Source organism: Grampus griseus (assembly GCF_964374135.1).
Source record: "Grampus griseus genome assembly, chromosome: 2".
Taxonomy (NCBI): domain Eukaryota; kingdom Metazoa; phylum Chordata; class Mammalia; order Artiodactyla; family Delphinidae; genus Grampus; species Grampus griseus.
The window spans coordinates 62429353-62444569 of record NC_139018.1 but is presented as its reverse complement, the minus strand read 5'-3'; the positions used below and the strand labels follow the sequence as shown (position 1 = coordinate 62444569).

Sequence of the window (15217 nt, the reverse complement as noted above, 5' to 3'; positions counted from 1 at the left end):
AGACAAAGAAGGGCACTACATAATGATCAAGGGATCGATCCAAGAAGAAGATATAACAATTGTACATATTTATGCACCCAACATAGGAGCACCTCAATACATAAGACAAATGCTAACAGCCAAAATGGGGAAATCGATGGTAACAAAATAATAGTAGGGGACTTTAACACCCAATTTTTACCAATGGACATCATCCAAAATAAAAATAAATAAGGAAACACAAGCTTTAAATGATACATTAAACAAGATGGACTTAATTGATATTTCTAGGACATTCCACCCAAAAACAACAGAATACACTTTCTTCTCAAGTGCTCATAGAACATTCTCCAGGATAGATCATATCTTGGGTCACAAATCAAGCCCTGGTAAATTTAAGAAAATTGAAATCATATCAACTATTGTTTCTGACCACCACGGTATAAAACTAGATATCAATTACAGGAAAAAATCTGTAAAAAATACAAACACATGGAGGCTAAACAATACACTACTAAATAACCAAGAAATCACTGAAGAAATCAAAGACAAAATCAAAAAATACCCAGAAACAAATGACAATGAAAACACGACACCCCAAAACCTATGGGATGCAGCAAAAGCAGTTCTAAGAGGGAAGTTTATAGCAATACAATCCTACCTCAAGAAACAAGAAACAACTCAAATAAACAACCTAACCTTACACCTAAAGCAACTAGAGAAAGAAGAACCAAAAAACCCCAAATTAGCAGAAGGAAAGAAATCATTGAGATCAGATCACAAATAAATGAAAAAGAAATGAAGGAAATGATAGCAAAGATCAATAAAACTAAAAGCTGGTTCTTTGAGAAGATAAACAAAATAGATAAACCATTAGCCAGGCTCATCAAGAAAAAAAGGGAGAAGACTCAAATCAATAGAATTAGAAATGAATAAGGAGAAGTAACAAATGACACTGCAGAAATACAAAAGATCATCAGAGATTACTACAAGCAACTATATGCCAATAAAATGGACAACCTGGAAGAAATGGACAAATTCTTAGAAGTTCACAACCTGCCAAGACTGAATCAGGAAGAAATAGAATATATGAACAGACCAATCACAACCACTGAAATTGAAACTGTGATTAAAAATCTTCCAACAAACAAAAGCCCAGGACCAGATGGCTTCACAGGTGAATTCTATCAAACATTTAGAGAAGAGCTAACACCTATCCTTCTCAAACTCTTCCAAAATATAGCAGAGGGAGGAACACTCCCAAATTCATTCTACGAGGCCACCATCACCTTGATACCAAAACCAGATAAGAATGTCACAAAGAAAGAAAACTACAGGCCAATATCACTGATGAACATAGATGCAAAAATCCTCAACAAAATACTAGCAAACAGAATCCAACAGCACATTAAAAGGATCATACACCATGATCAAGTGGGGTTTATTCCAGGAATGCAAGGATTCTTCAATGTACGCAAATCAATGTGATAAACCATATTAACAAATTGAAGGATAAAAACCATATGATCATCTCAATAGATGTAGAGAAAGCTTTTGACAAAATTCAACACCCATTTATGAGAAAAACCCTGCAGAAAGTAGGCATAGAGGGAACTTTTCTCAACATAATAAAGGCCATATATGACAAGCCCACAGCCAACATCATCCTCAATGGTGAAAAACTGAAAACATTTCCACTAAGATCACGAACAAGACAAGGTTGCCCACTCTCACCACTATTATTCAATATAGTTTTGGAAGTTTTAGCCACAGCAATCAGAGAAGAAAAGAAATAAAAGGAATCCAAATCGGAAAAGAAGTAAAGCTGTCACTGTTTGCAGATGACAAGTAAAGCTGTCACTGTTTGCAGATGACATGATACTATACATAGAGAGTCCTAAAGATGCTACCAGAAAACTACTAGAGCTAATCAAGGAATCTGGTAAAGTTGCAGGATACAATATTAATGCACAGAAATCTCTTGCATTCCTATACACTAATGATGAAAAATCTGAAAGTGAAATCAAGAAAACACTCCCATTTACCATTGCAACAAAAAGAATAAAATATCTAGGAATAAACCTACCTAAGGAGACAAAAGACCTGTATGCAGAAAATTATAAGACACTGATGAAAGAAATTAAAGATGATACAAATAGATGGAGAGATATACCATGTTCTTGGATTGGAAGAATCAACATTGTGAAAATGACTCTACTACCCAAAGCAATCTACAGATTCAATGCAATCCCTACCAAACTACCACTGGAATTTTTCACAGAACTAGAACAAAAAATTTCACAATTTGTATGGAAACACAAAAGACCCTGAATAGCCATAGCAATCTTGAGAACGAAAAATGGAGCTGGAGGAATCAGGCTCCCTGACTTCAGACTATACTACAAATCTACAGTAATCAAGAGAGTATGGTACTGGCACAAAAACAGAAAGATAGATCAATGGAACAGGATAGAAAGCCCAGAGATAAACCTCCCGCACATATGGTCACCTTATCTTTGATAAAGGAGGCAGGAATGTACAGTGGAGAAAGGACAGCCTCTTCAATAAGTGGTGCTGGGAAAACTGGACAGGTACATGTAAAAGTATGAGATTAGATCACTCCCTAACACCATACACAAAAATAAGCTCAAAATGGATTAAAGACCTAAATCTAAGGTCAGACACTATCAAACTCTTAGAGGAAAACATAGGCAGAACACTCTATGACATAAATCACAGCAAGATCCTTTTTGACCCACCTCCTCGAGAAATGGAAATAAAAACAAAAATAAACAAATGGCACCTAATGAAACTTAAAGCTTTTGCACAGCAAAGGAAACCATAAACAAGAGGAAAAGACAACTCTCAGAATGGGAGAAAATATTTGCAAATGAAGCAACTGACAAAGGATTAATCTCCAAAATTTACAAGCAGCTCATGCAGCTCAATATCAAAAGAACAAACAACCCAATCCAAAAATGGGCAGAAGACCTAAACAGACATTTCTCCAAAGAAGATATACAGATAGCCAACAAACACATGAAAGAATGCTCAACATCATTAATCATTAGGGAAATGCAAATGAAAACAACAATGAGGTATCACCTCACACCAGTCAGAATGGCCATCATCAAAAAATCTACAAACAATAAATGCTGGAGAGGGTGTGGAGAAAAGGGAACACTCTTGCACTGTTGGTGGGAAGTTTAACTGATACAGCTACTATGGAGAACAGTATGGAGGTTCCTTAGAAAACTAAAAATAGAACTACCCAGCAATCCCCCTACTGGGCATATACCCTGAGAAAACCATAATTCAAAAGGGGTCATGTACCACAATGTTTATGGGAGCTCTATTTACAATAGCCAGGACATGGAAGCAACCTAAGTGTTCATCGACAGATGAATGGATAAAGAAGATGTGGCACATATATACAATGGAATATTACTCAGCCATAAAAAGAAATGAAATTGAGTTATTTGTAGTGAGGTGGATGGACCTAGTCTGTCATACAAAGTGAAGTAAGTCAGACAAAAACAAATACCGTATGCTAACACATATATAAGGAATCTAAAGGAAAAAAAAATCATGATGAAGATCCTAGGGGCAGGACAGGAATAAAGATGCAGATGTAGAGAATGAACTAGAGGACACAGGGTGGGGAAGGTTAAGCTGATACGGAGTTAGAGAGTGGCATGGACTTATATACACTGCCAAATGTAAAATAGATAGCTAGTGGGAAGCAGTCACATAGCATAGGGAGATCAGCTCAGTGCTTTGTGACCAGAGAGGTGGGATAGGGAGGGGGGAAGGGAGACGCAAGAGGGAGGAGATATGGGGATATATGTATGTGTATAGCTGATTCACTTTGTTATAAAGCAGAAACTAACACACCATAGTAAAGCACTTATACTCCAATAAAGATGTTAAAATAAAAGAAAAAGAAAAAAGACAGTCTCTTCAGCATGTGGTGCGGGAAAGCTGCACAGCTATATGTATATCAAGTCACTCCCCCACACCATATAGAAAAGTAAACCGAAAATAGTTTAAAGACGTAAATATAGGACATGACACCAATAAAACTCCTGGAAGAAAAACACAGGCAAAACATTTTTCAGCCATAAATCACAGCAATTTCTTAGATCAGTCTCTCAAAGCAAAAGAAGTAATAGTAAAAATAAACAAGACCTAATCAAACTTAAAAGCTTTTGCACAGCAAAGGAAATCATCAACAAATTATAAGACAACCAACATATACTGCAGAGAGAAGACCAGCCCAGAGCATTTGGCTTTGAAGCCCAGCAGGGATGGCTTTTGGGAATCCCACAGGGTTGGGGAAATAAAGACTTCACTCTTAAAGGGCACAAAATTTCACACACTCTAGGATCCAGAGCAGAATCAGAAATTTGACAGGAGCCTGGGTCAGACCAACTTTCTGATCTTGCAGAGTCACCCAGAGAGACAGAAATTAGTTGTAGCTCACCCTGGTTACACAGCCACTGGCTGGTGGGCCAGCCATTTTTAGAAGCCTGTTCTAACATGTGGACAACACTGGTGCTAGCAAGTGGCATTGTGGAATCCTCCCTCTAGATTATTAGCCGCAGGACCCAGCCCCGTTCTAGCTCAGCAGCCTGTAGGCACCAGTGCTGGGATGCCTCAGGCCAAAGCAACTAAATGGGCCGGGACACAGCCCCACTCACCAGCAGACAGGCTGCCTTAAGACCTCCTCAGCTAATGGCTACCTCTGGACACAGCCCTGGCAACCAGAGGATCCAGGACCCAGCTCCACCCACAAGTGGGCAGGCACCAGTCCCAGAAACCCCTGGGCCCCGGCCCTGCCCTGGAAGCCTGCTTTAACCTCTGAACCAGTCTCACCCACCAAGGGACAGACACCAACCACAAGAAAACCACAGCTCCACAGCCTGCATACCCAGACTGCCTACCAGTAGGCCACACTTTAAACTGGGACCAGCTTGGCCCTGCCCAGTAGCAGGCCAACACAAGCTTCAGGATGTCCTGGATGCCACACTCAACTGTGTCAGGAACCGGCCCCACCCACCAGTGATGCAACACTAGCTCTGGGTCACCTTGGCCATAGAATTAAGACTCCAGGACCTGGCTCTGCCTGCCAGTAGGTCAGCACTAGCTGCAGGACCTGGATTCACCCACCATGTGCAGGCAACAGCCCTGGAGTGTCCTGGAACTTGACTCCAGCCACTAGTGGGGCAAAATTAGCTCCAGGGCTACCTGGGGTTCTGCAGTCAGCCACCGTGTGACCCAGTCCCACCAACCTGTGGTTGGCAGCCTCCACACAAGGCAGGGCCTGGCAGCCAACCAGACTAGGGGCCAACCAAGCCTACTAGACCACCCACATAGCCAGCCGCAACAGAAGGACCCATGCAGCTCTCATAGAGGGAACCCCTAGAGCACACGGCTCAGGTAACAAAAGGCCAATTCTCCATTGTTGGGAAACATAACCAACCACCAGATACATAAAAGTAAAAACAGCAACTCAGGCAAAATGAGACAACAAAGGAACATGTTCCAGACAAAAGAACAAGATAAAATACGAGAAGAAGAACTAAGTGAAGTGGAGACAGGAAATCTACCTGAGAAAGTGTTCAGGTAGTGATTGTAAATATGACCAAAGAGCTCAGGAGATGAATGGATGCACAGAGAGAGAAGTTAGAAGTTATTAACAAAGAGTTAGAAAACATAAAAAACAACCAGAGATGAAGAATACAGTATCTGAAATGAAAAATACACTAGAAGGAATCAACAGTAGACTAAATGAAAGAGAGGAATGGATCAGTGAGCTGGAATACAGAGTAGTGGAAATCACTGATGCTGAACAAACAAAAGAAAAATGAATGAAAAGAAATGAGGACAGCTCAGGAGACCTCTGGGACAACACTGAGCACACTAATGTTTGCATTATAGGGGTCCTAGAAGAAAAGAGAGAAAAGGGCCGAGAACATATCTGAAGACATAATAGCTGAAAACTTCCCTAATCTGGGAAAGGAAACATCCAAGTCTAGGAAGCACAGAGAATGCCACTCAGGATTAACCCAAAGAGGAACACACCAAAACACACTGTAATTAAAATGGCAAAAATTAAAGTTAAATGTAGCAAGGAAAAAGCAACAAGTTACATAAAAGGGAATTCCCTTACGGCTTTCAAGTGATTTTTCAGCAGAAAGTCTGTAGATCAGAAAGGAGTTGCATGATATATTTAAAGAGATAAAAGCGAAAAACCTACAACCAAGAATACTCTATGCAGCAACGCTCTTGTTCAGATTTGATAGAGAGATCAAAAGCTTTACAGACAAGCAAAAGCTAAGAGTTCAGCAGCACCAAATAAGCTTTATAAGATATGTTAAAGGAGTGTCTAGAAGCAAAAACAAAAGGCCACAAATAGAAATGTGAAAATTACAAAAGGAAAAGGCTCATCAATAAAGGGAAATATACAGTAAAGGTAGTAAATCATCCATGCACAAAGATAGTAAGAAGGTTAAAAGACAAAAGTAGTAAAATCATCTAACATCCACAATAAACAATTAAGGGATACACAAAAAAATCAGATGTAACAATATGACATCAAAAACAGTAATCATGAGGCAAAGAGAGGACAAAGGCAGGGTTGTTAAAATGCATTTGAAATAAGAGATCAACAACTTAAAACAATCATGTATATATATATGTGTGTGTGTGTGTATATATATATATAGTCTGCTATATAAAAACCTCATGGTAACCACAAACCAAAAATCTGTAATAGATATATACACAGAGAAGAAAGACAAATCCAAATATAACACTAAAGACAGTCATCAAGTCACAAGAAAAAAAAAGCAAACAAAAATTACCTACAAAAAACAACCCCAAAACAATTAACAAAATGTCAACAAGTACATATCAATAATTACTTTAAATATAAATGGACTAAATGCCACAATCAAATGACAATGGCTAAATGGATAAAAAGCAAGACCTCTATATATGCTGCCTACAAGAGACTCACTTCATATCTAAAGACTCACACAGACTGAAATTGAAAGGATGGGAAAAGGTAGTCCATGCACATGGAAATCAAAAGAAAGCTGGAGTAGCAATATTTATATCATACAAAATAGACTTTAAAATAAAGACTGTTCCAAGAGACAAAGAAGGACATTACATAATGATCAAGGGATCGATCCAAGAAAAAGATGTAACAATTGTAAATACATATGCACCCCAGCATAGGAGCACCTAAATACATAAAGCAAATATTAACAGACATAAAAGGAGAAATTGACAGTAACACGATAATAGTAGGGGACTTTAACACCCCACTTATATCAACAGACAAATCACCCAGATAGAAAATCAATAAGGAATCACTGGCCTTAAATGACACATTGGACCAGAAGAACCTATTCATATACAGAGAACATTCCTTCTGAAAGCAGCAGAACACACATTCTTTTTAAGTGCACATGAACAGTCTCCAGGATAGATCACAGCTAAGCTACAAAACAAGCCTTGGTAAATTTAAGAAAATTGAAATCATATCAAGTATCTTTTCCAACCACAACACTATGAGACTAGAAATCAACAACCAAACAAACAAAAAAATCACCTGCAAAAGACACAAACACATGGAGGCTACTAAAAAAACAATATGCTACTAAATAACCAATGGATCACTGAAGAAATCAAAGAGGAAATAAAAAAAAATACCTGCCGACAAATGATAACGAAAATACAACATTCCAAAATCTGTGGAATGCAGCAAAATCAGTTCTAAGAGGGAAATCTACAGCAATACAAGGTTATCTCAGGAAACAACAAAAACCTCAAATAAACAACCTAAACCTTACATCTATAACAACTAGAAAAAGAACAAACAAAACTCAAAGTTAGTAGAAGGAAATAAATCATAAAGATCAGAGTAGAAATAAAAAAAAATAGAAACAAACCAAAAAAATCAACAAAATAGGTAAACCTTTAGCTAGACTCATCAAGAGAAAAGAGGGCCCAATCAATAAAATCAGAAATGGAAAAGGAGAAGTTACAGCCAACACCACAGAAATACAAAGAATCATAAGAGACTACTATGAAAAACTATATGCCAAAATGGACAAATTCCTAGAAATGTACAATTTCCCAATACTGAACCCAGAAGAAATAGAAAATACCAATATCAACAGACCAATTACCAGTAATGAAATTGAATCAGTAATTTTAAAAATCCCCAACAACAAAAATCCAGGACAAGATGGCCTCAGAGGTGAATTTTACTAAACATTTAGAGAATTAACACCTATCCTTCTTAAACTACTCCAAATAACTGCAGAGCTTCCGAAGTCATTCTACAAGGCCATCATCACCCTGATACCAAAACCAGACAAAGATTCTACAAAAAAAGAAAATTACAGGCTAATATCACTGATGAACACAGATACAAAAATCCTGAACAAAATACTGGCAAACCAAATTCAACAATATATTAAAAGGATCATATACCATGATCAAGTGGGATTTATCCTAGAGATGCAAGGATTTGTCAATATCTGCAAATCAATCAATGTGATACACATTAACAAACTGAATAAAAACCATATGAACATCTTAATAGATGCAGAAAAACCTTTTGACAAAATTCAACATCTATTTATGATAAAAACTCTCCAGAAAGTGGGCATAAAGGGAACATACCTCAACATAATGAAGGTCATATATGACAAGACTGCAACTAACATCATACTCAATGGTGAAAAGCTGAAAGCATTTCCTCTAAGATAAAAGGATGTCCACTCTCACCACTTTTATTCAACATAGTATTGTAACTCCTAGTCACAGCAAAAAAAAAAAAGAAAAAAGAAAGAAAGAAAGAAAAGGAATCCAAAGTGGAAAGGAAGAAGTAAAATTGTCACTGTTTGCAGATGACATGACACTATACACAGAAAATCCTATGGGTGCCACCAAAAAACTACTAGAGCTAATCAATGAATTTGGTAAAGTTGCAGGATACAAAACTAATATATATAAATCTGCTGAATTCTACATATTAACAATGAATTATTAGAAAGAAATTAAGGAAACAATTCCATCAAAAAGAAGAAAATACCTAGGAATAAACCTACCTAAGGAGGTAAAAGACTTGTACTTAAGAAAACTATAAGACACTGATGAAAGGAACTGAAAACAACATAGATGGAAAGATATACCATGTTCATGGATTGAAAGAATTAATATTGTTAAAAAGACCATATTACAAGGCAATCTACAGATTCAGTGCAATCCCTATCAAAATACCAATGGCATTTTTCACAGAACTAAAACGAATAATCTTAAAATTTGTATGAAACCACAAAAGACTGAACAGCCAAACAACAGAGCTGGAGAAATCAGGCTCTATGACTTCAGACTGTACTACAAAGCTACAGTAATCAAAACAGTATAGTACTGGCGCAAAAAACAGACACGTAGATCAGTGGAACAGAATAGAAAGCCCAGAAATAAACCCACACACCTATGGTCAATTAATCTACAACAAAGGAGGCAAGATTATACAATGGAGAAAAGACAGCCTCTTTGATAAGTAGTGCTGGGAAAATTGGACAGATACATGTAAAAGAATGAAATTAGGACATTCTCTAACAGCATATACAAAAATAAACTCCAAATGTATTAAAGACCTAAATGTAAGACTGGAAACCATACAACTTTTAGAGGAAAACATAGGTGGAACATTCTGATATAATCATAGCAATAATTTTTTGGATCTGTCTCGTAAAACAAAGGAAATAAAAGCAAAAATAAACAAATAAGGCTCTATTAAACTTAAAAGCTTTTGCACAGGAAAGGAAACCATCAACTAAATAAAAAGACCTACTGAATGGGAGAAAATATTTGCAAATGATATGACTGATAAGGGATTAATATTCAAAATATATAAACGGCTCTCACAACTCAACAGCAAAAAACAAACATCCCAATCAAAAAATGGGGCAGAAGGGAAGGGATGAGATTTAAATTACTTGAGCATTTATTATTTTTCAGCATTTTGTAACTGATATTTTCTTCTACAATTAACATCTGGATAGATTTTAATACTTATTTGGCCCATCTGAGTCATTCCACACGCTTAAAATTACTTCTCTAATTCAACACATTAATTTATGTTGCTCTTTTTTTTTTTCAGTCCTTAAATCCACAAACAAGTCCACAACCACAGTAGAAACTTTTATTAATAAGAAAGGTATAAAACCAATCAAACTATTTCAGAAACAAAATAAAAATGTAGTAACTTACTTGAGGTGGTTGAACTTTTCTTCTTTTTCCAGAAAAGTTCTAGATTAAAAGTAAAAAAATAATAAGTAATCAATGCTTAGAAAATCTAAACAATTTTCCATTATAGAATAGTGAACAAAATAAGGAGAACCCTGGCAGAAATAAAGCCCACAAGCTCACCTAGCACTATCTGTAACTAATATCTGCCTTTTTCTACTTTGGAAGTTACCCTCCAGAGATGGTATTAAAAGTATATAATAGTAACATCACAGCAACATGCTTGTCCCCAACTACACACACTTTCCCATTAATTCCCAGCTTCTAATGAGGCTGAGTGATTGTGGAAAGAGGTGCTCTGTGGATTTCCTACTTAGTTTCCTTTCTTTAACATTTCTATCCCAGGATATTGAACAAGTGAAGCAGCAATAGACAGAGGGAAACAGAATTTAGAATACCAGGCAAAGGGGTGAAAACACACACATACACACACACCCTTGATTGACTATAAGGGACACTGTGGTTGTCTAAGTGAGCAGCTGTCTACTGTTCCTCTATGTGACTCAGAGGAATACTGATTCCACCCCACTGGTCTTGTCAGTGACCAAAATGGGCATGGGCCCAATTCTGGCCAATAATTAAGGAGAGTCAGCTGGGGATTAGGGGGAGAAATTCTGGAAGAAACTTCCTCACTTCTAAGAGAAAGCCCTCAAAGGAGGCAGTTCTTCTGGACACTGCTGTTATCTGGTTAGGACACCAGAAAGCACCGTAGCTATCTTGCCATCTGCCTGGGGAAAGAGCCAACACCAAGCAGAGCTGAGAGGGGAAAGAGCTCAGTTCTTTGACAATCATGATTTAGCCCAGTAAATCAATTTACCCTGAAGACTGCATTCTGCTGAACTTCACATTTTATAAGATTATTTCCATACTGTTAGAACCAGTTTGAGTATAAACTTCTATTACTTGAAGCTGATAACATTCTCACCAACACACTGCTGTGTGTTTTTTAAACCCTGACCTAATGAATTATATCTAGACTTTGTTCTTAGTTTCACAGAACCACAAGCTCTTGAATGGCAAATTAGTATATTAGTACATCTGACAAAGAAACTGTCAACATAGGTGGCAAAATTTTCTCTTGAACATTTGTGACCACTGTGATTTACAAGAGAAAGTAAAAATCCTGATTTTCCTTTGTGTCAAAAGCTATTTTCAAAGAATACTGAGGTATGCCTCTTATCAGTAGTTTATAATAAGTGGGAAATCAGTTAAGTGTTGGAATTATTAAATATGGGGAAGAAAGTGCCTATATAAACATGCTCCTTCCTGTGCCAAACTGAGCTGGATACCTGTGGTGGGGCCTATGGGCAGGTAAGGGCTTAATGTTTAATTTGGTCACTACTCAGTCGCCTACCTTCCCACAAGGTGGTTTTTTACACCCTGATGAAAATATACTTCCCCTTGTTTTCCTAACAGCTTAATCTGTAAAATATGGACAGTTTCCATGTCATTGAGCAATCAGATTATTAATATATCATGAAACCAAAGTGAAAAGTATCAGAACAAGGACATCAGTGGTTCAATGACTTAAAAACAGTACAATGCGGCCTTTGGGGGCTTATTTTAGGTCTGAGCAGAATATTTCAACACGCTGAACACTTAGAAACATATCTGTTGTGGATACACTGGACCAGCTTTAACATTTATTCTGTTTGGGTACAAGGAAATCTCAATGTAAAAGGCAGAAATTTTAACAAGTCTTGGTACCTGAGAGAAAATATTTGAGAGCACAACACACTAAACAGCTGGACAGAGATAATTAAAAATTGTCTCTACTCTCCCACTATTTTAAGTTAGCAGGTAATTTATAGCTACATTTATAATGGCTGTGTCCCAAAGAGAAGGTGATTAAACACATACATGAGGTTCAGAAAACCCATGCTCTAAGAAAACTCAGTGGTAAGGAGGCCTTTTTCATGACCAACCCCCTTCCTTACTTCTAATCAGTTTGAAAGGGTAACCAATTGCTAAGGGTTACAGATGGAGTGCCTTAAATGTTTCTTCCCTTCTAGTCCCACTGCCCTGATTCAGACCTTCATTTCTCCCTGGTATGGACAATGACATGTTTCCTAAACTACTTTCTTTGACTCCGAACTCTCTCCAACTCACAACTTCACAATGTCACCAGACAGAAACCCATTCTAGGTTTCTTTCGCAAAGACTTAACTGTGCCCCAATGACACTGGAATTACAAACAGGTTAATGTGACCTTCAAGGCCCTCCAAAATGTGTCTGCAATTTAATTTTCCAGCCAGACCCACTTGTTCACCTCACGCTACAGGCCCACCATGACCTTCACGTGTAAACGGCCTGCATGCATGAAGTTGACGTGGCCTTCAGGGCTCCTTCTTCCCACGCTTCCCTTTAGAACCGGGACTTAACCATTACAGACTAGAGTTAAGATTCCACCTAGTCAGTGCTTTCAAACAAAGTTAACATACTTTAAAAGTCCAATAATTAACTATCAGCCAGGTCCTATCCATTCATTCGCACATTTATTCCATGCCTACTACACTGTGTTCAAAGATGAACAAGACACAGTTCCTGCCCTTCAGAGGCTGAAAACATAGTGTGAAAAATAGACGTGTAAACATATAAGTCAGAAGTGCTATAAAATGAACAAAGTGCTGTGGAAATATACCTGTGAAGAACATTACACTTACTGTTTTCAAGGATCATAATTTAAAATCAGTAAGTAATTCTCTGGAAATACTCATAAAATTGTTATCTTTTAAATGGTATGTTAAGCAATGCCCTTAAAATTTTTAAAACATTACCACATTCAAATTTTCCCATGTTGAATGTGATGGGTAAAGATCTTAAAACGTGCAACAAATACTAACTTTGTTGTAATTCATGCTTTACATACATTAACTTTTTTTTGAATTTTATGTCTTTCATAAATGAAAAGAACTTTACATAATCTAGGTTTTTTTTAAGAACAAAATACAATTTATATCTTTTCTCTGTTAATGTTTCTCTTTTCATATGCTGTGCTTCAAGGTTACCCAAGATAATCTCTATCCAACTGTGTTTAGAATTCATCTACATGTGAACCTGGATTAGACATATTTCAGTTAAAAACTTTTCATAAATTCAATTTCTAACAAAAGTTCAATCCTTAGGAAATTTAATAGGCTCAATCTTCCCTTACTTTCTAACTTTAGAAGCTACATATCTAGTCTTTTCCGTAGACTTCTGAGGAATAGATACGTAAAACTATGCAATTGCCATTCGTGTACTCCCAGCAAGAGGAAGGTAAGAGCGGTGAATAATGTGCTATGTCGTCTGCAGGGTGTGTGTTCATCTCCTCTCACGCGCAAGGACAATCCTAGAGCTGGCTCCATTCTGAGCGAGAAGCACAGCTCCTAGAGATGGCACATTCATCTGTTATGGAAGGGTGGGTATGAAATCTTTGCCTTTGGGTCTGAATATGTACCATACATATTCATAGGCCTTAAGGACAGAGTCAATCTGAATGTTTAAACCATTGTCAGTGTTTTGTGCTTGTTGCTCAGTATTAATTTGTGTATGTCATTTCCGATACTAATCCAGAAGTGATCCTTCTAATCAAATATAGATTGTTTAATATATTTGGAACTATTCTTTTAAAGCACTAGTTTTGTTACAGATATGCCAACCCAACACATCCATGCCAATCCTGTTTACATTTATCACACTTCCTGCCCCTGAAGTTAGTTTCAGACCTTAGGCCTCTGAAAGTCTCAGTGTTCTTACCAATTCTATGTTCTCACCTCTACACTGTCTCTCCCAACTATCTCAAGTTTAAGTCCTACATTTTGAAAAGCTTACCCGATATTTCTATCTGCATAGCCTGCTATGACTCTAAGTTCACATTTCACCCAAAAATCTCTCTCTCCAGATTTTATTTCTACCAATGATGGTATCATTTTTCCAACCAGAAACTGGACTCATTCTTGCTCCCTGTCTCTTTCCATATTCAATCAATTATCAATATTTGCCAACCTTTCTTTCCTACTGTCTATGGCACTAATCCTTTCTATTCTCACTCTCATGTCCTTGTTTCAGGATCTCAGTTCACATCTAAACTAGTATAATACTGTCTCCTTATTTTCAGTCTCTCCCTTTTCATATATTTCCCAGAACAGTAATAGATAAATCTTCTAGATATCACTTGCACAAGTCCCTTCCCTGCTCAAATGATTTCAATAGCATTTAAACTTTAAACTTCTGGGGACAGCATTTAAGGTCCTCTACAATCTACTTCTACCTCCTTAATCAAACATTCTAAACATTCTATCCTGTGTAAAAAGGATCCCCCAAAATAAGATTATGATTTAAAGGGCTTGTTCTTTTGTTAACTAAATTTAGTAATAGGTGTATGTTAAGCTTTTAAAATCAGAATCAGAGAGAAAAGATAAATGATGGGGCAAGATCTCACTTGAGGCATCTAATACTACGATACTCTCTTGTAAGATCAGTTCTACTGTTAACAAGAATTATATTAACAAGGTATGAAATTGAACGAGAAAAAATAACCTGCCTAGGGATTTCTTAATGAAGGCAGCTTGAATGGGAAAAACTTATGGTATATTGTTGTAGGAAAAGGCATACAATCTCTATGAAGTTTTCTAGGAAGATACTATGAATAATTCTAAAAGTGGAAAGACCTTTGTAATTATGTAAAACAACCAACAAGTCTTCTAAAATTAAAGATATATTGTAATTGTATGACTTATCCATGTTTATACAGCTACTTCATAGATGGTTTCTAAAATTAAATATATGCCAATATTTACTGAGGTTTTATCATGTGCTAGACAGCAGCCTAGGTGCTTGACTGGTATTATCTCATTTAATCCTTGCTTCAGCCCTCAGTACTTTAATAGACATCATTTTATATTTGAGGGAAGTAAATCAC

General features: G+C 37.0%; 1 protein-coding gene across 4 annotated transcripts in view; it reads right to left on the bottom strand.

The window, feature by feature from the left end:
* Positions 1 to 15217, bottom strand: part of MBIP (MAP3K12 binding inhibitory protein 1) — a 35036-nt gene that overhangs the window by 6119 nt on the left and 13700 nt on the right. For all 4 annotated transcript variants that reach the window (XM_082649318.1, XM_082649319.1, XM_082649320.1 and 1 more), the window contains one exon: positions 10279 to 10317. In XM_082649318.1, the coding sequence (XP_082505444.1) occupies positions 10279 to 10317 (39 nt within the window). The remainder of the gene's footprint in view (positions 1 to 10278; positions 10318 to 15217) is intronic.